The 21,454-nt window shown below is 44.8% G+C and overlaps 1 protein-coding gene across 12 annotated transcripts in view; it reads right to left on the reverse strand.

Annotated features, from left to right (window-relative positions):
- Window positions 1-353: 353 nt before the first annotated feature.
- Window positions 354-21,454, reverse strand: part of pias2 (protein inhibitor of activated STAT, 2) — a 180,210-nt gene continuing 159,109 nt past the window's right edge. For 10 of the 12 annotated variants that reach the window (XM_061279699.1, XM_061279706.1, XM_061279701.1 and 7 more), the window contains 4 exons: window positions 7,388-7,574; window positions 7,114-7,253; window positions 7,009-7,043; window positions 354-3,379 (listed from right to left, as the gene is read on the reverse strand). In XM_061279699.1, coding sequence (XP_061135683.1) covers window positions 3,158-3,379; window positions 7,009-7,043; window positions 7,114-7,253; window positions 7,388-7,574 — 584 coding nt within the window. In that variant the 3' untranslated portion in view covers window positions 354-3,157. Of the gene's footprint in view, window positions 3,380-5,053; window positions 7,044-7,078; window positions 7,254-7,387; window positions 7,575-21,454 lie in introns of those variants that run through there. The other 2 variants (XM_061279710.1, XM_061279709.1) reach the window with 2 other exon arrangements.

A 21,454-nucleotide genomic window follows, 5' to 3' on the forward strand; every position in this document is an offset into this window, starting at 1 on the left:
TCCGTCATGACTACACACACATCTCCAATATAGCCAGACCAACACAGTCGAGCACTGAGTGCTCGATCCAATCTACCACACATATTTATATTTTTTGAAGGCTGTAAAACTCCTCAGCATGCAATATTTGTTTCGCTAAATTTTGCTAAGCGCTTGAGGGCGAGGTGTACTAAGGCTCAAATACGTATACCTATTTTAGCTTTTAAATGATCTGTATCATAGGGTGCTTCGAGTTAAAAGGCACAGACTCAATTCCGGGGGCTTTTCTGTACTTAATCCAAACATAAAACGCACCACATTATAGAGTGAAAGCATGCCATGACTTTCGGTAAAAAAAAGTCACAGCAGCAAGGCAGTGAGTTCAGTTGTACTTTATTCTACTATTTAATCATGTCAATGCAACATTACATACAGAGGCTGAGATCAACCGGAGTCAAATTTCCTGTTTGGCGTGCACAAACTTGGTCAATAAAGCTGATTCTGATGTACTGTATTGTACTCACATTGTTCATCAATATTAATAGGCAAATCCATCTAAGTCCTCATCTTCTGTTTCCAAATTAAACAGTTTGTCATTAAACATGACAAGTTCCCCCTTGTCATTGTCTTGTCGTCATGTTACTTTTCGGCAATGACCCCGGCTTTCCAGAAAGCTAGAGTTGTGCCCGTAGGCATGTCTCTTTCTCGATGCCATTTTAGACGGTCCTAATGCTGATTGCGTTGCACAAGCGATGGTACCGTAATTTTCGGACTATAAATCGCACCGGAGTATAAATCGCACCAGCCATAAAATGCCCAAAAATGTGAAAGAAAATACGTAAGTCGCTCCGGAGTATAAGTCGCATTTTGGGGGGCAATTTATTCGACAAAATCCAACACCAAGAACAGACATGAACGAGCAACAACAGGCTAAACCAGGGGTGGGCAAACTTTTTGACTCGCGGGCCGAACTGGGTTCTAAATTTGGACCGGAGGGCCGAAGCAGGAGCAGATGGACGTAGTGTTTGTGTGAAGTAATATAAGCGACCTGTAAAGGTCATTGCATAAAAGATTTTGGCATTTAGTAGGTAGTAAAGCATGGATATTCCAAATAAGTTTTTCGAAAACAAATGCATTTATTAACAGCATTAAAAAAATAATAATAATTCACTAAAAAACTGCTATCAGTGATTTTTTGCTAGTGCGTCATAGTCTGGAGTAAAATTTGTTGTGGCAATTCTTAGGAGAGATCCGAGGTGTTGGTCCGTTTACCTCGATCTGTGACGGGTTGATGTTGACGTTCATGTGGCTGAACGTCATGTCGCGTAGGTCGAGCCAAATTGGCCACTCTCTTTTAAACACAGGTGTCCACCTTGCTTTTCCTTGGGCGACTCATTTTAATGGAAAGATTCCAGGGGAAGGTTTGTGGGTGGCTTTAGCGCAAAACTGCATCTGAAAGCTCAGCGCGCAAATTACAAGAATGTTTTCGTCACAGTCCACGCTCTAAATTTGGGACTGATACAAATAGAGCGCAAGTGCCCCATGTACATGTACACGCACTTGTGAGTGTGCACCGAGCTTTCTGACACGGCTTCCGGTAGTAAATGCGCAGGCGAGCGCTTCCCCATCTACTGGGGAAACGCAGTCATTGCAGGCAAAATGACCACAAAAAAAAAGTTTAATAATAGTCCGTTCAGTGTTGGCGGGCCGGATTAAACGGTCCCGTGGGCCGGATGTGGCCCGCGGGCCGTAGTTTGCCCACCCCTGGGCTAAACGATACGGTATGCTAACGTGACAAACACAAACAAGGAGCTGAGAACGGGCATGATGTAACAGTCAGTTATTTTTAAAAAACTATTACATAAAAAACACGTTTATAAAACCATCTGTGTCACTCCAATTCATTAAATCCATCGATCGTCCTTTGTCAACAATGCCGTGTGCCGCGCCACAGTTCAAATTATTCCACAGGCCCATACAACGATACATATATATTCTAAATAACTATCGCATAAACAACAATATTATGAAACCGTTTGTGTCACTCCAAATCATTAAATCCATGGATCAACTTTCTCGTCCTTTATGTCATCCTGGTGACAGAGGACATGTCCAGAGGATATGGCGCTTTAAAGTGTTAATTACCATTTTTTTCCGTGTATAATGCGCCCCCATGTATAATACGCACCCTAAAAATGGCATGTTGATGCTGGAAAAAAGCCTGTACCCATGTATATTACGCACCCAAATTTTTTTTTTTCTTTTTTTTTTTTTTTTAAGTCCCAATGATCGTCACACACGCAGGGAGGCAAAGGGTCCCATTTTTATAGTCTTTGGTATGGTCTTAACTAGGCTGGATGTATTTTTTTTTGTTGGCGTTGATTTCTCCTTAAGGTGCAAAATACAGTTATTTATTCATTGAACTTCTTAATTATTATTAATTTGATATTGGACAACTCTTTTTTTTTTTCCTTATCCAATTGGATTTTTTCTTATATAGTTTTTTAACCTTTTTAACATGACCTTGTCTTCCTCCAGTATCACTTTATTGGATACTTCATGCCGAAACGTGTGCAGGGTTTACCCGTGGGGATGACTTCCTGCCATTCCGTAAATGGGAGTGTATCTTCTTGACGTGCTTTGTAAATGCGCTGAAAAAACGCACTTATGTATTTTGTTGTGGATATTTTTATTTTTATTTTTTTAAACAAATGAGAAAGTGTGGACCTAATATTCATTTTCTAGAAATCTTCCAGAAATATTTGTTACACAGAAATATTTGTTTTTAAAAAGCTAGGCTACTGCAGAAAAGGCATTTTTTAGCACAACATGGTGTAGAAAAGCACTACCCTTGCATTTACCAATCCTACACTATTAAAATGAATAACTAAATAAATTAATGAGGAAGTTCAACATTTTGGAAAAGGTGCATCTTTTCTATTTGATTTCCGAGTAATTTATTTGTCTGCTACAGAAATACGTCTTGTCTGAAATAACTATTTTAAGAGAACAATAAATGTCATCTGCACTTTCAACAGAAAATATGTTTAAGAAGGTTTAAATAGTTTTAAATAGAATAGAAATATATTTTCAGGGCTTTAACTGTTTATTAGTACATTTTGTTTGGAATAATAAAACAACCCTAGAAAAAAAGAAATCAATCAAAAGTCCAACAATATCAGTCTAGTGAAATGATGTCAGATACACTGTTGTCAATTACTCCTCCAGCAGTGCTTCCTCCGCCTGCGACGTCCCAGGTTTCATGAATGGAGCCAGCTGCGTGGGAGTTTCTTTCATAGCGGCTACTGGATGAGGAAACCAGGGCAGAGCTTGTGCTAGCAGAAGTGACACTCTGCATGGTACTTGTCAGGTTTTCCAGAAACATCTGAGGCCTGTAATGCTGAAGAGTAACTTGAAAATGAAATTGGCAAGCAGCTATGAACAACAATTGCAAGAACATGTAAAAATGTATGATACCAGAAATCACAAATTTAGACTATAAGAGACTATGAGAAAAGACTATATTTCAATGCAAATATAGACTTTTCCTAATGTTTGTAAAAAATAGACTTCAGGATACTTCTGGGTGACAGAAAATGACTGACCTGAACGGAAAACAATGACAATGTTGTGCTTGTTGTTACACCAGCAGATATCGCCAATAATGTTTAAATTTACTTCAAAGAAATAATTATTCCATCATAACCTGACTCTTTACTAGTTGCGGAATAAGATTTTTCAATACAAACATTGGAACTGATATTCGGCCTAGTGAATAAGTATCCCAGACTCTCCCCCAATGTCAACATACATTAATTTACATTAAAAAAATAGTATAATTGTTCAAGGAAGTGTAAAGCGACCCCATCATTGGCACTTGTATGTACTACTGTATTAAAAATGATGTCAGTGCTACAATTGCCCCCTGAAAAAAAACTCAGAAGAGATTTAACGATATTTTGGAACAGCGGGGCGGTACATTTAATGATGCCCCCTTTTTGGGTAAAGTCTGCTTGATTTGACACATCAGCCTGACTACATCATGGAAGAAAGAGATCACAAATTCCCCATTGGAAATCGTTGTAAAGAATATCACTTAAAATGTACAAAAACAGCTATCAATTGGGATAAAAATTCACATGGACAGCTCTACATCTGACATAATAAAAGGATTAGCTCAGGGGTGTCCAAACTTTCTGGAAAGCGGGCCAGATTTGGTTAGATGAAATTGAATAGGGGCCGACCGACTATTCGCACCGACATTCCTCGAACCATTAGTAAATTAACTTGTAAATATGGAACCATATCCTTTGCTGTCTGCAGATAGGTTGATATTGCAAATGAGAATCAATTGTCAATTGCACTACCAGAAAAGTTAAAGATTAAAATAATAATACATTAAATACAAATGAACAATTTTATGAAAGTTGAATGTTTTTTTTCATTAGATGTATTAAGTTAGGCGGCTCGGTGGAGCACTTGGGTAGCACGTCCGCCTCACAGTTAGGAGGGTGCGGGTTCGATTCCACCTCCGGCCCTCCCTGTGTGGAGTTTGCATGTTCTCCCCGGGCCCGCGTGGGTTTTCTCCGGGCACTCCGGTTTCCTCCCACATCCCAAAAACATGCTTGGTAGGCTGATTGAACACTCCAAATTGTCCCTAGGTGTGAGTGCGAGTGCAAATGGTTGTTTGTCTCTGTGTGCCCTGCGATTGGCTGGCAACCGGTTCAGGGTGTCCCCCGCCTACTGCCCGATGACGGCTGGGATAGGCTCCAGCACGCCCGCGACCCCAGTGGGGACTAAGCGGTACAGAAAATGGATGGATGGATGGATGTATTAAGTTTGTTTTATTATTGTATTAATGAGAAGGGTGATATTGGTGCTTCAACCGCAGTAGACAGGCCAGGTAGCATCATGTCAGATTTTTAATCCAAATTAAATCATTCTCCATTTTATCTTTTTTATTTCAACTTCATACACAACAAATTACTTCGTAATAACAAAGTAATAATCCATGGTCTTTTTATTGTTTGCAATCACTGTGAGTGGACGGCGCGGACGCGTAGTAGTGTGTAGAGTTTGTACGAAGTAGACAGCTCTCACCGGTAGTCGGTGCTTTTTTTTTTTGATGCCTTTCCCTGTGCAGCGTCGCTTGCAGCGTCTCTGATTTTAGCGTCGCCTTAGTCCTTGGTGTGCGGACATTTGAATGAGGAAGTGTCTGTGCCACTGATTATCTTGCAAACGGACACCTGTGTGCGCGTGTACTGGGAAGGGACGGACGGGGGTGACACGCTTGCAACCAATCATGAGCGGTGGCTCACGTGTGCATTCCCGTTCGGACTAGTTTAATTTATGTGGCTCACTCTGGGGTGCACAGGTCCCCGCGACAGTGCTAGCGGGCCACTTATTATTGACTTTATGAGACAATGCTTCAGGCCGGTCTAAATAGGCCGGACTTTGGACATGCCTTGATTAACTGCTCTGTGGCTGATTTTAGAGAAATTAGCAGGCTCTCTGCAGCTGCGCAGCTGAAGTGCCCTGACACATCTGTCATTTATTAATAATGATTTCACTACAGTGCCGTGCAATTGGCTGGCAACCGGTTCAGGGTTTCCCCCGCCTACTGCCCGATGACTGCTGGAATAGGCTCCAGCACGCCCGCGACCGCCGTGGGGACAAGCGGTATAGAAAATGGATGGATGGATGAATTTCCCTACAAAACTAGTCTGATAGTCTTAACAATGATTTCCAATGGGGAAAATGTAATTTATTCCTTCCTTCCTGACATCATCAACCAAGACATGGAGTGGAGGGGTTTGTGGGCCTATTTGTCATTAATAGTGGGAGTTTTTAAAGGCATTTGTTGTTTCATTAATTCTCCAAAATGAATGGATAAAATAGAAAATGGGTGTTTTTAAAGGCATTTGTTGTTACATTAATTCTCCAAAATAAATGGATAAAATAGAAAACGTTAACAGTTTTCATTTTCCTAACTAACTAACTGGGCTAGTTAGTGAAGAATGAACCGTTCTTAGTTTACCATTTCTTTAATTGGTCTAACAAAACAGAGCGAGCGAAAGATAGAGCGAGAACGAGAGAGAAGATAGAGTGAGCGCGAACGAGAGAGATAAGAGATACATAGAGAATAGCGATAGACTGAGATATATAGAGAGAGCAGAGAGGTAAAGAGAAAGGTAGTCAGAGAAAGAAACTGAGATAGAGATAGCTAGAGACAGATATAGAATGAGACAGAAAGAGATGGAAAGTTATATAGAGATGTATAGCGATAGCTAGAGAGAGGGAGCTAGACAGAAATAGAGACAAAGAGATAGAGCAAGAGAAAGCTAGATATAGCAATATATAGAGTGATACAGATAGAGATACAGATAGCGATAGACAGAGATAGAGAGAGATAGAGAGAGAGATGCAGAGACAGCGAGGTAGAGAGAAAGACAGTGAGAGAGAGACAGAGAGATAGAAAGAGATAGAGGATAGAAAGATAGAGATAGAGATGGATAGAGATAGCTAGAGAGAGAGGGAGAGAGAGGAGAAAGCTAGAGAGAGATAGTGATATATAGAGAGATACAGATAGAGATATAGACAGAGAGAGATGAAGAGAGATCGAGATACAGCGAGAGATACAGAGAGAAAGAAAGATAGAGACAGAGTGAGGGAGAGACAGGGATAGAAAGAGATAGAAAGAAAGATATATATAGAGCTACCTATAGAGATACAAATAGAGACAAAGATATAGATAGTGAGAGAGAGATGTCTAGAAATAGAGTGACAGGGAGATAGAGCGAGAGAGAGCAAGAGAGAGAGAGAGAGAGAGAGCAAGAGAGAGAGAGAGAGAGAGAGAGTGAGAGAGTGAGGGAGAGAGAGCTAGAGAGCGAGAGTGAAAAAATGATGATTTTCCTTCCTGCAAGTTCATGAGATTTAATCATATTTACTTGGAAGAGTGTTAAGGCCTAAATGATATTTCACTTATCTGTGATTGTTGAAGTTAACGGTCAGCATGTGACATTAACATACCTGAGGATCTGCTTGAATTAAAAACAAATCCAGGCCTACACGAAGGAGACAAAATAATGACATTACTTACAGTTTAACACCGGAGCCCAGATGTAGTAGACTCACTCTGCAGTTCTGTGGGGATGGTAGCCAAGGTTGATGGGTGGAAGGGTATTCCATAATCAGCAAGTGTAGAGGTCAAATATGATGGGTCCAAGGCCTGAATAGTTGACATGTGTATATTGGAAGGCTGATAGGTCAATACTCTGCAAGGATACAGTCACAGGTCAATGCAGGTAATTAAAAACCAGTAGAAAATTACAATTACATCAAACTATCAGAATTAAAATATATGAAATGAATCAGGTTCACAGAGGCAGTATTTTGTGCTGTAACAAACCCCTTTGGATGCATGTCCTCGTTTTTAGAAATGTAAACACAGTGTTTCTTAAGAGGAGGATCTGTGCTCTTGTCTTCATCATCAGAGGAGGAGCTTTCCAGAGTCAAATCAATGACATCTGCCTTCTTGGTGGGGCAGGCGTAAGCAGAATGTGGAGCCACCAAAGATTGTCGCAAACGAGTTGAGGCTAAAAATAACAAACAACCACACGTAAGAATTTTTCTCATTTCAATGTGCATCTTTAAAACCATGACTGATATGGGACTCAAAAGTGGTTTGGAATCCCATTTTGGGTGCATTGTGACAGTGAGTAGTAAAAATTACAGTTCGTGTTGAAAAGTCCACAATGACCTATCTTGCAGCTGCCTATAAACACTTTGTTGTAATGCAGCACAAAAAAGCATGCTCAATCACCGTATTTTCCGGACTATAAGGCGCACCTAAAAACCTCAAATTTTCTCAAAAGCCGATATATATACGTATATATGTGGACCAAAATCAATCATAAGTGGCCCGCTGAAGACTATGAATCATGAATCACAAAGACTATGGATCATTATTTTGTGATTTTAAAGTAATTTGTTGAAATAAAAAAGATAAAATGGAGAATGATTTGATTTGGATTAAAAATCTGACATGATGCAACCTGGCCTGTTCACTGCTGTCACAAACACCATTATCACCCTTCTTATTCATACAACAATAACAAGAAAACAAACTTAATATATCTAATAAAAAAATTCATTCAACTTTCATAAAATTTTAATTTGCTATTATTTTAATCTTTAACTTTTCTGGTAGTGCAATTGACAACAGATTCTCATTTGCAATATCAACCTATCTGCAAAGGATATAGTAAAGGATATAGTTACATATTTACGAGTTCATTCACAATGGTAATGGTTCGTGGAATGTCGGTGCGAAAGGTCGGCCCCTATACAGGACTGTCTCAGAAAATCTATGCATTAATGGTGCGCCTTACAGTCCGGTGCACCTTATATATGGACAAAGTTTTAAAATGAGCCATTTATTGAAGGTGCGCCTTATAGTCCAGTGTGCCTTATAGTCCGGAAAATACGGTATTTACATACCTACTAGTATTTTTCAATCACAAACCAAGGAGCTAAACAATGAAATATTTAACCTATGTCATGTGACTTGTCTTTATTTTTGGAAAAAATTGACAGGCATGCTTCAGAAAGGACTTAATGGGTGTAACGGTATGTGCTTGTAGTTAGATCTTTCCGTACGGCTCAGAGACATACAGAGTTGCAGCACATCAAGAGGAAGTGTAACAGCAACCCCCAATTGCGATGAACGCTGGTAATGGGTCGTGGAATGTCGGTGCGAATGGTAGTGTTTTTCAATCACAAACCAAGGACCTACACCAGGGGTGTCAAACTCAAATTCACAGTGGGCCAAAATTTTAAATTGAACAAAGCCGCGGGCCAAGGTTGAACAAATGAACCTTTTAATATGGACTCAAACAAGTTTTGATTTTACAATGAATATTGAACAAGCAAGGCTTATATAACTTAAAAGTGCAGGCTTCCAAAATCAAGTTGATAATAACACTAATACTAATAATAACAATAATAGTAATAATAGTAATAATAATAAAATATATCAATGGCATATTAAATAAAATCTAAATAAAAAATTGAATGCCTCCTTTCTGTTTGCAGACTTCTGAGGTAAATGTCAAAATTAGCTTCTTACACAGGCTAATAAATTTGAAAATAAAATAACATAACTATGAATAAATCAACCATTCAGGCCTTGGAGTAGCAAGAAAAAGTGCATAGAAAATGTATTTACTGCTCATTTTGCGACACACTGATCTACTCTGATGCGGCCAAGCCAGATACTGGCATCTTTTCTTGGATGTCAGTTCATCAATGTCGGGGCTTAGGGTTTGAGCTGAGGAAACCGTCATTATCGAACAAAGTTGTTCGTCAGTCAGACGTCTCCTGTGAGAAGTTTTCGTCATCTTCATTGAGGAAAAAAGTTGCTCACATAGGTAAGTGCTACCAAACATGGAGTGCAATTGCTCGGAAGCCAATAGTATCAAATCTAGGCAGCGCCATCTTGAAAATTTCAGGTACATTCTGGGAAAAAACGAACACGGATTCTACTTATATGGGCATGAGGCGGAGTCATGAACGGACGTATGGGCGCCAAAGCAACAACAGAGCATTATGGGATTTGTAGTACAAGCGATGAATGCGGTGTTACAGCGCTGCCGCCGTATAATACCGGCGGGCCAGCTCTAATATTAATTGGAAATTGCCTCGCGGGCCAAATATAATTACACTGCGGGCCAAATTTGGCCCACGGGCCAGAGTTTGACACCTATTACCTACACAATGAAATATTTAACCTATGTCATGTGACTTGTCTTTATCTTTGGAAAACATTGACAGGCATGCTTCAGAAAAGACTTCACGGGTGTAACAGTACGTGCTTGTATTTAGATCTTTCCGTACAGCTCAGAGACATACAGAGTTGCAGCACATCAAGAGGAAGTGTAACAGCAACCCCCAATTTCCACTCGTTCAAACAAAGAACAAACTGTACAGCTCAGTCCCTGGCATGCTGCCATCATTGATGGCAAAATCCTCTCGGTTGTATGTGAAACTCATCGTCTTGAGAACAAAAAATATAGATATGTACAGATGGTGGTAGAGACAACTAATACATTTTACCTCGAAGCTGTCCATTTTGTAATAGAAAGTTTACACATGACTGTTTAATTGCAAGACTTTAGTGAAAGAGGGCGGACAAAGATAGGCAATAAGACTGAAAATGACTATATCACAAGTATTTCTTATTAATCAACATCAGAATTTTTTTTACTACTGAAAAGAAAGACAAAAAAACAACAACACTAAAGCATACGATTGAGAAAAATAATATTCAAACAATCTGGTAGCAAACTAATTTTCAAGGAATGTGTACATTGTAATGCGGTGTAATGTATAATGTTTACTGTACATTCATGATCTAAGCTCAAGCAGTGCCACCATAAATGCTTATTTTTGGAAGTCGCAACCTCAAATCAGTAACATTATGTGGTTGTAGTTACCTTCATTTGTTGTTCATAAAATGGAAGTGTGGCAAACTAATGTGCTCTTCTCTTGACCATCCAAGTCCCTTATTTGTACACTACATATCCGTCTGAAGGTGTTTAATCTCGTTTGTGTGGCAGGTTTCAGTACTAGGCCTCTAACCCACAGGGTATTGTTGAGCAGATTTCTATTGCAGTTTGCTTTTAGGTAATTTCAATGTTTCCAATCGATTCAATAAAATGAATCTTGGCAAGGCACTTGTCCATTCGTGGACGAAAATTCATGTTGAAGAGGTTGACATATTATGGAGTAACAAACACACACAGGTATCAAAACTCCCGTGACGTAACCTTGAAGGGGAACGAGTGTGGAGAGGACATATTAAATAGATAATTAAGTGGGAGAAGTTTGTTAGGTTCCCAGTTCTTCATCTTTAATGCTCAATATGCTAACAGTAATTACCAAGAGGCGGCCTTCACAGTTCGACTATTTAATGTATGCCAGAATGATCGTTGCACAGCTGTGGAGCCCTTTCTGCGAAATGCGGAAGAAGGTCTAACTGCCAACGCTAAGGTTCTTGCTCTTATACTACACTGGGCCGCCTTCCTGCAAGGAGGCGACTCTGCCTAGCTTGTGTGATAATGTGTGACCTTGTAGTCTTAATTGAGAGCGACTTCTACATATGTGCAAAGTGTCATAGAGAAGAGAAAGCTAATAAAGCAAGAGAAGGGTTACAGCGATATAACGGCATAGCTCAAGCTACCTAGCGAATCACATGTGCCAAAGAGGCCTATTCTAACAAGTTAACTTGCTAAAATTCAATTTGCAACCGGAACATTTGCCAAATTATGTAAGGATGTCTATGACTATTGGGACAGATGAGGAGGGATTTGATAAATATATCAGTAAATCACCAGCGTGGGTAATGTCATGTCATACATCCTCAATTTGAAGACAAATGGCCAGCGGTTCAACAGCGAACTCGAATAAAAGGGGTGAAAGGAGGCAGCCTCGTCTGGTACCACGTGGAGGGGAAAAGAAGATCTCACACTGTGCGTAATTATACACACAATCGGAAAGTCATAAAGCAATCTAATCCACGTGATAAAATCACTTTGAAAAAACGTTGCCAAAACAAACAAGTACCTCCATTTAACCCTGTCAAACCCCTTCTTCGCGTCCAAAAGAATTACCACCAAGAGACACCTTGTGTTGATCAAGAAGTTGGGTCCAGCCATAAACACAGTCTGGTCAGTTGAGATTAGCGTGGGCAGTGATTGCTGGAACCTTGTGGCTAGGATATTGGCCAGAATCTTCTCCGTGACATTCAAAAGACTGTTAGGTGTCAGGAATGACGTGAGCCAGGGCGACCAAATGCAGCTTGGACTAGGATTTATTGAAGGGAAAGGGAGTGGGAAGGGAGTCAGGTGGGGAAACGAAGACACAAACGGGAAAGAGACTCACGGCCAGCAAACAGACAGAAGTCCACTTGGACACTCTGATACTTGGACACTTGGACAAGGATAAAATTCTGACCGTGAGCCTCCAGACAGACCGAGGAAAACCAAACGACAGGAACACTGGGCGCGGACAGGGACGGATCACAACAGTAGACACCGACCGGGAGAAATACACGGGCAGGGCTTAAATACACAGGGTAACAAGAGGAACCAGGTGACAGACATTACGGTAACGAAAGGGGTGTGGCCGAGGGAAGTGCAGGCAGCACGTGCTCTGGCACGGGCGTGACAGTACCCGCCCACAAGGGACGGCTCCCGACGTCCCCCCCCAAAAAAAAAAAAAAACACGTGGCAAGCGGGGGGGATGCGCACCAGTCCAAACGACCCCACTGGTCTGTGGCAAAGTCCGAACCAGCAGCAGCAAAGTCTTACCCACACATAGCGGGTAATTCGGCGACAACTCGGGGAAACAGAACCGCATTCGGCGACAACTCGGGGAAACAGAACCGCCTTCGGTGGCAACTCGGGGAAACAGAACCGCATTCGGCGGCAACTCGGGGAAACAGAACCGCATTCGGCGGCATTCGGGGAGTCCATGCCGCAATCGGCGGCATTCGGGGAGGCGGAGTTGTGCGCAGCGGCCGGAGTCGAGTATGTTGCCTTCCTAGACGTAGGGTCAGGTGATGATCGCAGGTTCGGGCGCTGCTGGCACAAGGATCAACGGCGGCCGTGGGTCCAGCGTTGCAGATGGGGCGTGGCTTGGTTGCTTGGCTTGGCTTTGGTTTCGCTTGGCTTGGCTTTGGTTTCGCTTGGCTTGGCTTTGGTTTGGTTTCGCTTGGCTTGGCTTTGGTTTGGTTTCGCTTGGCTTGGCTTTGGTTTGGTTTCGCTTGGCTTGGCTTTGGTTTGGTTTCGCTTGGCTTGGCTTTGGTTTGGTTTCGCTTGGCTTGGCTTTGGTTTCGCTTGGCTTTGGTTTCGCTTGGCTTTGGTTTCGCTTGGCTTTGGTTTCGCTTGGCTTTGGTTTCGCTTGGCTTTGGCTTCGCTTGGCTTTGGCTTCGCTTGGCTTTGGCTTCGCTTGGCTTTGGCTTCGCTTGGCTTTGGCTTCGCTTGGCTTTGGCTTCGGCTTCGCTTGGCTTCGCTTGGCTTCGCTTGGCTTCGCTTGGCTTCGCTTGGCTTCGCTTGGCTTTGGCTTGGCTTGGCTTTGGCTTCGCTTGGCTTTGGCTTCGCTTGGCTTCGCTGCTTGGCTTTGGCTTTGCTTGGCTTTGGCTTCTTGGCTTTGGCTTCTTGGCTTTGGCTTCTTGGCTTTGGCTTCTTGGCTTTGGCTTCTTGGCTTTGGCTTCTTGGCTTTGGCTTCTTGGCTTTGGCTTCTTGGCTTTGGCTTCTTGAATTTGACTTCTTGGCTTTGACTTATTGGCTTTGACTTCTTGGCTTTGACTTCTTGGCTTTGACTTCGGCTTCTTGGCTTGGCTTGGACAACGGAAGCTGGTGGTGGAGGGGGGTCCAAGCGCTGGTCGCTGTGTTGGTCGGTGTCTTCTGTCAGGAATGACGTGAGCCAGGGCGACCAAATGCAGCTTGGACTAGGATTTATTGAAGGGAAAGGGAGTGGGAAGGGAGTCAGGTGGGGAAACGAAGACACAAACGGGAAAGAGACTCACGGCCAGCAAACAGACAGAAGTCCACTTGGACACTCTGATACTTGGACACTTGGACAAGGATAAAATTCTGACCGTGAGCCTCCAGACAGACCGTGGAAAACCAAACGCCAGGAACACTGGGCGCGGACAGGGACGGATCACAACAGTAGACACCGACAGGGAGAAATACACGGGCAGGGCTTAAATACACAGGGTAACAAGAGGAACCAGGTGACAGACATTACGATAACGAAAGGGGTGTGGCCGAGGGAAGTGCAGGCAGCACGTGCTCTGGCACGGGCGTGACATTAGGCCTATAGCTGCCACATTCCAAAGGATCTTTATCTTTTTTAAGTAGAAGACAAATGTCAGCTGCCGACAACATTTGAAGCAGGCTGCCAATGGGATATAGTTCATTGTAAGTATTAACCAGATGGGGTTCAACAAATCTATATATAGTAATTTGTAAAACTCCACCCAAAACCGTCTGGGCCAAGGGATTTATTTGAATACTGCTGTATAATTGCTTCAAGAACTACCTCTGACAAGGCAAATGGGCAACCATTGTCGTAGACAGGTCGGGATCAACTGTTGGTGAGAGTTACAATCCTCTCCGGTTTGTGATAGGGAGTCTGATTTATAAAGGTCAGAATAAAAATCCAAGAAGGCAGCGGTGACCGATTTAGGACCAGATAGTGCGGGATAGTGCGATAGACTTTATACGGGGAATTAGTTGCGAAAGGTTTGTGGCTCTAACCTGTTGAGCAAGAACCCTACCAGCCTTATCACTCATCTTGAAATAATGTTTCAGTCCTCAGCATTTTCAATTACACCTTAGCCATTGTCAGACTGTTGTAAAGAGCATCCGAAAGGGCGGTGGCATCTAAATATAGATACATTTAATTACCGTTTTTTTTTCGTGTATAATGCGCCCCCATGTATAATACGCACCCTAAAAATTGCATGTTGATGCTGGAAAAAAGCCTGTACCCATGTATAATACGCACCCAATCTTTTTAAATTTTTTTTTTTTCTTTTTTTTTAAGTCCCAATGATCGTCACACACGCAGGGAGGCAATGGGTCCCATTTTTATAGTCTTTGGTATGGTCTTAACGAGGCTGGATGTATTTTTTTTTGTTGGCGTTGATTTCTCCGACTGCCCGTAAAGGCACCACCGCGATCAGTGCGGACATGTGAAAAAGGCGTGCGGACATGTGAAAAAGGCGGCTCTGTATGGGAGAGACGTTGAAGAGGAATAAAAACACCCTTGGAAACTAAAAAAACAAATGTTTCGGATTTGTGTAGGGTACATTGTGACAGCAAACGAGCAGGTGATCGAGCAAGCGTCTGATACGAGAGCATTGCGTTCGTATGGAGCGTGTTTGAAGTGAACAGCAAAGACGAAAGGAACAAGGCAAAGTGTTGTGAAATAAAATATTACCTGTAATACGCATTTTGTTATTTGCTGATTGAAACTGCTAATTAAACTGTGAATTGAAACTAATAGGAAGAAAACAACTCTCGCTCTTTATATAGTTGACGTGTCTTGCGCATCCGTTCTGCGCATTGGATCCATAGTGCGCATGCGCAGTGATACTGCCTCCGTATGACGTCCGGTCCGCGATGGAGATAAAAAAACAAACAATATTTGACAATAACACACCATCAAGCATTGCACCATCGCATCAAACGATGTCTCGTCAATTATGGATTTTACTGACTAAGTGTGTTGGGCAGGATGGCTGAATGCGATGCGCGATTGACAACAAACAAAAAGAAAGGTGATTTCAAGTTTTATTTCGAGGAAGATTTGTCATGTCTCGTCCCCAGTTTTGCTATGTGTCTAGGTTGCCATACTTTCTGTTCGCGTCGCCCCTCCCTTCCTGTGTCACCTCAATCAATGTAACGTGTTTTGTATTTAAGTCCTGTCTGCCCCTCGCTCACCGTCGGATCATTGCATGTGTTACTGTCATGATGTCTGTTTGGTTTCTGTTCCTGTCTTTGGTAATGTCACCCTGTCTTTTTGTTCCACGACTTCGTCGGTCAGTCCTGTTGTTGGTTTTGTTGTACCATGATTTTCTTAAAAAAAAAAAAAATTTAAAAATAAAAAAAAATTGTACCCATGTATAATGCGCACCCCAGATTTTAGGACAATAAATTAGTTAAATTTTGCGCATTATACATGGAAAAAACGGTATATTTATAATTAATCATTTATATTTACTATATAGGCTCCAGCACTCCTGCGACCCCCGTGGGGACTAAGCGGTTCAGAAAATGGTTGGATGGATATTTACTATATTGCAGTGCTTCTCAAATAGTGGGGCGCGCCCCCCTTGGGGAACGTGTGACCCTAGGGAACAGGCTTTTTTTTTGGCAGTACTAGAATAAAGTGTAATTGCGCGTTTACTACAGCAGGGGGCAGTGGCGCTCTCATTGTTACTTCTGTCACGTTTGCGACAGTGCAACATTTTACGACTTACAAGACAAGTTAGGATAGTCACGGTGGGGAGGGGGGGGGCGCGAATAGATTTCTTCTTGCTAGGGGGGGCGTAACAGAAAATAATTGAGAAGCACTGCTATATTGTAATATATATTTATTTAAATAATACTACACATGGGAAGTGTTAGGGTTTGCAGAATATCTTCATCGTATGATTATGTTGGAATGTAACCTGTAATAATTTACCTAGCTTGTCCCGTCTTAACAAAAGTAGTAGACCAAAGTGCTAAGATCTTTTCAACTGATTGACTAACTGCAGAGGAAGCAATCAAAGTTGCTTTGTTTACAGAACGTCGTAAAAGGCCCCCTGCTATGCTTTGATCAGCAGGGGAGCGGCTTCACCCCATCCTGTGTTCCCACACCCCCACTTTTAACCCCATTCTGTTTCTCTCAATAAATATGCACCTGATGAGGCCTGAGTCAGACCTCCATTCGACCATCGCTGTAAGCACAGCTATGAATGGACTCTCCGCTTGCAGGTGTTTAAAATGACTTGCTTGACTCCTGTGTGGTTCTTCCAAATTAAGTTATAGTGAGCACCACCCTAACATTTTGGTGCCGAAACCCGGGTCCCTCATACCCGCCATCTGGCTGACTGAGGAGAACGTGCTGCATTGTCGACAAGCCAGCGTCCTTTAGGAGGACCTGGAAAAGAAACTCCTGGGAAGAAAGTTTCTTCTTAGGTCTGCCTTCGTCTGACACAGGTGGATTAACGGGATCCGGCAGTGCAGCGGACCAGGGGACAAGTAAGTCATAGAAAAAAGCGCTGATACGGCTTTGGTTTGTCCAAGCTATGAGATACGGCTTTGGTTTGTCCAAGCTATGAGATACAGCTTTGGTTTGTCCGAGCTATGAGATACAGCTTTGGTTTGTCCGAGCTATGAGATACGGTTTGGTTTGTCCGGGCTATGAGATACGGCTTTGGTTTTTCCCTCTCCCACTCCCCCTTCAGACGAGGTGCCCCTGTGCCTCTCCGCCGACAGCGTGAGGAGGGCGCTTGCCGCTATCAACATCCGTAAGGCCCTGACAACATCCCGGGTCGAGCGCTGACGGACTGCACTGGTGAGTTGACGGATGTCTTCACAGACATCTTTAACACTTCCCTGCAGCAGGCCATCGTCCCGTCGTGTTTCAAAGCTGCCACCGTCGTACCTGTGCTGAAGAAATCTGCTCCTTCCTCCTTCAATGACTACCGCCCCGTGGCACTTACGCCCATCATCATGAAGTGCTTTGAGCGGCTTGTCATGGAGCACATCCGTTCCGTTCTCCCCCCCACCATTGACCCCTTCCAGTTGCGTACCGAGCCAAACGGTCCTCTGAGGATGCCATCTGCTCTGCCCTCCACTCGGCACTCACCCACCTGGAGAGAAGGGACTTGTATGTGAGATTGCTGTTTGTGGACTTCAGTTCTGCCTTCAACACCATTGTGCCACAACGTCTCATCAGCAAACTTGACAAGCTGGGCCTCAGTACCTACCTCTGCAACTGGCTACTGGCCTTCCTCTGTCAGAGGCCACAGGTGGTACGTGTTGGCGACAAAATCTCCGCCAGCATCACGCTGAGCACACGGGCCCCCAAAGGCTGCGTGCTCAGTCCGCTACTCTTCACCCTACTGACGCATGACTGCACTGCAACCCACAGCGACAACCGCATAGTGAAGTTTGCTGACGAAACAACTCTGGTGGGTCTCATCACCGAGGGAGACGAGTCTCAATACAGGCTGGAGGTTGACCTTCTGACCACGTGGCTCAGGGACAACAACCTCTTGCTGAACGTCGACAAGACCAAGGAGATTGTTGTTGACTTCCGGAAGGGTCACACCCAACACCTGCCGCTGACCATCGACGGTGCTGTGGTGGAGAGAGTGAGCAGCGCCAGGTTCCTGGGGGTGCATATCAGTGAGGATATCTCTAACCCTATCCACCAACAACGCATCACTGGCAGAGAAGGCCCAGCGCCGCCTGTACTTCCTGCGGAAACTCAGGCGAGCGAGCGGTCCTCCAGCCGTCATGACTACATTTTACTGTGGCACCATTGAGAGCGTCCTCTCCAGCTGTATTGCTGTTTGGGGTGGCGGCTGCACCGACTACAACTTGAAGGCCCTGCAGCGCATAGTGAACACGGCTAGTAAGATTATTGGTGCTTCGCTCCCCTCCTTGAAAGACATTTACATCTCCATCTCACCCGCAAGGCGACCACGATTGTGAGTGATGTGAGTCACCCCGCTCACTCTTTGTTTGATCTTCTGCCCTCTGGGAAGAGGTATAGGAGCCCGCGCTCCCGCACCACCAGACTTAACAACAGCTTCATACTCCAGGCTGTTAGGATCCTGAACTTGCTTCCCCTTTCTGCGTAGCGTCCTGTACTTTTGCGCTGTGCTTACTGTCCGCCGTATGCATACTGGCTCCGTTTTGCTCTTATTGTTAATTGTTTGTGCCTTCAAGTTTTTATATTGTGTTGTTTACTTGTATGTCTATCGTGTAATATGTCTCGTCACCGTGGGATAGAGAAAACGTAATTTCGGTTTCTTTGTGTGTCTTGACATGTGAAGAGATTGACAATAAAGCTAACTTTGACTTTAACTTTGACTTTGAAAGATAATCGGAAAAATTGCGGAAAAGATAAGCGGGACCAACCTCCCTTCTATCCAAGACTTGTACCTGTCCATCCATCCATCCATCCATCCATCCATCCATCCATCCATCCATCCATCCATCCATCCATCCATCTTCTTCCGCTTAACTGGGGTCGGTTCGCGGGGGCAGCAGCTTCAGGAGGGACTCCCAGACTTCCCTCTCCCCAGCCACTTCATCTAGCTCATCCTGGAGGATCCCAAGGCGTTCCCAGGCCAGCTGAGAGACATAGTCTCTCCAGCGCGTCCTGGGTCGACCCCGGGGTCTCCTACCGGTAGGACATGCCCGGAACACCTCCCCAGGGAGGCGCCCAGGAGGCATCCTGATGAAATGCCCGAGACACCTCATCTGGCTCCTCTCAATGTGGAGGATCAGCGACTACTCCGAGTCTCTCCCGGATAACCGAACTTCTCACCCTATCTCTAAGGGAGAGCCCGGACATCCTGCGGAGAAAACTCATTTCGGCCGCTTGTATCCGGGATCTCGTTCTTTTGGTCACGACCCATAGCTCGTGACCATAGGTGAAGGTAGGAGCGTAAATCAATCGGTAAATTGAGAGCTTTGCCTTTTGGCTCAGCTCTCTCTTTACCACGACGGACCGGTACAGAGTCCGCATTACTGCCGACGCTGCACCGATCCGCCTGTCGATCTCGCGCTCCATCCTCCCCTCACTCATGAATAAGACCCCAAGATACTCAAACCCCTCCACTTGGGGCAGGATCTCATCCCCGATCCGGAGAGGGCATTCCAGCCTTTTCCGATCGAGGACCATGGACTCTGATTTGGAGGTGCTGACCCTCATCCCGACTGCTTCACACTCGGCTGTGAACCGCTCCAGTGAGAGCTGGAGATCACGGGCTGAAGGAGCCAACAGCACCACGTCGTCTGCAAAAAGCAGAGACGCGATGCTGAGGTCCCCAAACCGGACGCCCTCAACGCCTCGGCTGCGCCTGGGAATTCTGTCCATAACAATTATGAACAGAATCGGTGACAAAGGGCAGCCTTGGCGGAGTCCAACCCTCACTGGGAACGAATCCGACTTACTGCCGGAAATGCGGACCAAACTCTGGCATCGGTGATACAGGGACCGAACCGACCTTATCAGTTTGCTCGGTACCCCGTACTCCCGAAGCACCCCCCACAGAACTTCCCGAGGGACACGGTCGAACGCCTTCTCCAAGTCCACAAAACACACGAACTCCCATGCACCCTCGAGGATCCTGCTGTGGGTGAAGAGCTGGTCCACTGTTCCACGGCCAGGACGAAAGCCGTACTGTTCCTTCTGAATCCAAGGTTCGACCTCCCGACGGACCCTCTCCAGCACCCCTGAATAGACCTTACCAGAGAGGCTGAGGAGTGTAATTCCCCTGTAATTGGAACACACCCTTTGGTCCCCCTTCTTAAAGAGGGGAACCACCACCCCAGTCTGCCAATCCAGAGGTACTGTCCCCGATGTCCACGCGATGTTGTAGAGATGTGTCAGCCATGACAGCTCCACAACATCCAGAGCCCTTAAGAAATCCAGGCGGATCTCATCCACCCCGGGGCCTTGCCACCCAGGATTTTTTTAACTACCCCAGTGACTTCGACCCCAGAGATTGGAGAGTCCGCCTCAGAGTCCCCAGGCCCTGCTTCCACAATGGAAGGCGTGTAGGTGGAATTGAGGAGGTCTTCGAAGTATTCTCCCCACGACACACAACGTCCCGAGTCGAGGTCAGCAGCACGCCATCTCCACTGTAAACAGTGTTGACGTTGCACTGCTTCCCCCTCCTGAGATGCCGGATGGTGGACCAGAATTTCCTCGAAGCCGTCCGGAAGTCATTCTCCATGGCCTCGCTAAACTCCTCCCACGTCCGGGGTTTTGCCTCAGCAACCGCCGAAGCTGCGTTCCGCTTGGCCATCCGGCATCTTCCCCCACCATCTGAGCCAACCCACCACCAGGTGGTGATCAGTTGACAGCTCCGCCCCTCTCTTCGCCCGAGTGTCCAAAACATGCGGCCGCAAATCCGATGACACGACTACAAAGTCGATCATCGAACTGCGGCCTAGGGTGTCCTGGTGCCAAGCGCACACATGGGCACCCTTATGTTTGAACATGGTGTTCATTATAGAAAATCCGTGTCGAGCACAGAAGTCCAACAATAGAACACCGCTCGGGTTCAGATCGGGGGGCCGTTCCTCCCAATCACGCCCTTCCAGGTCTCGTTGTCATTGCCCACGTGAGCATTGAAGCCACCCAGTAGAACGATGGAGTCCCCAGAAGGAGCGCTCTCCAGCACTTTCTCCAGGGACTCCAAGAAGGGTGGGTACTCTGAGCCGCCGTTTGGTGCATAGACACAACAGTCAGGACCCGTCCCCCCCACCCGAAGGCGGGGGGAGGCTACCCTCTCGTTCACCGGGGTGAACCCCAATGTGCAGGCGCCCACCCGGGGGGCAATAAGTATACCCACACCTGCTCGACGCCTCTCACCGTCGCAACTCCAGAGTGTAAGAGAGTCCAGCCCCTCTCGAGAGGGCTTGTACCGGGACCCAAATTGTGCGTGGAGGCAAGTCCTACTATATCTACCGTTTTTTTCCGTGTATAATGCGCGAAATTTAACTAATTTATTGTCCTAAAGTCTGGGGTGCGCATTATACATGGGTACAAATTTCTTTTAATTTTTATTAATTTTTTTATTTTTAAGAAAATCATGGTACAACAAAACCAACAACAGGACTGACCGACAAAGTCGTGGAACAAAAAGACAGGGTGACATTACCAAAGACAGGAA

The sequence above is a fragment of the Syngnathus typhle genome, linkage group LG5, assembly GCF_033458585.1.
Source record: "Syngnathus typhle isolate RoL2023-S1 ecotype Sweden linkage group LG5, RoL_Styp_1.0, whole genome shotgun sequence".
NCBI classification, from domain to species: domain Eukaryota; kingdom Metazoa; phylum Chordata; class Actinopteri; order Syngnathiformes; family Syngnathidae; genus Syngnathus; species Syngnathus typhle.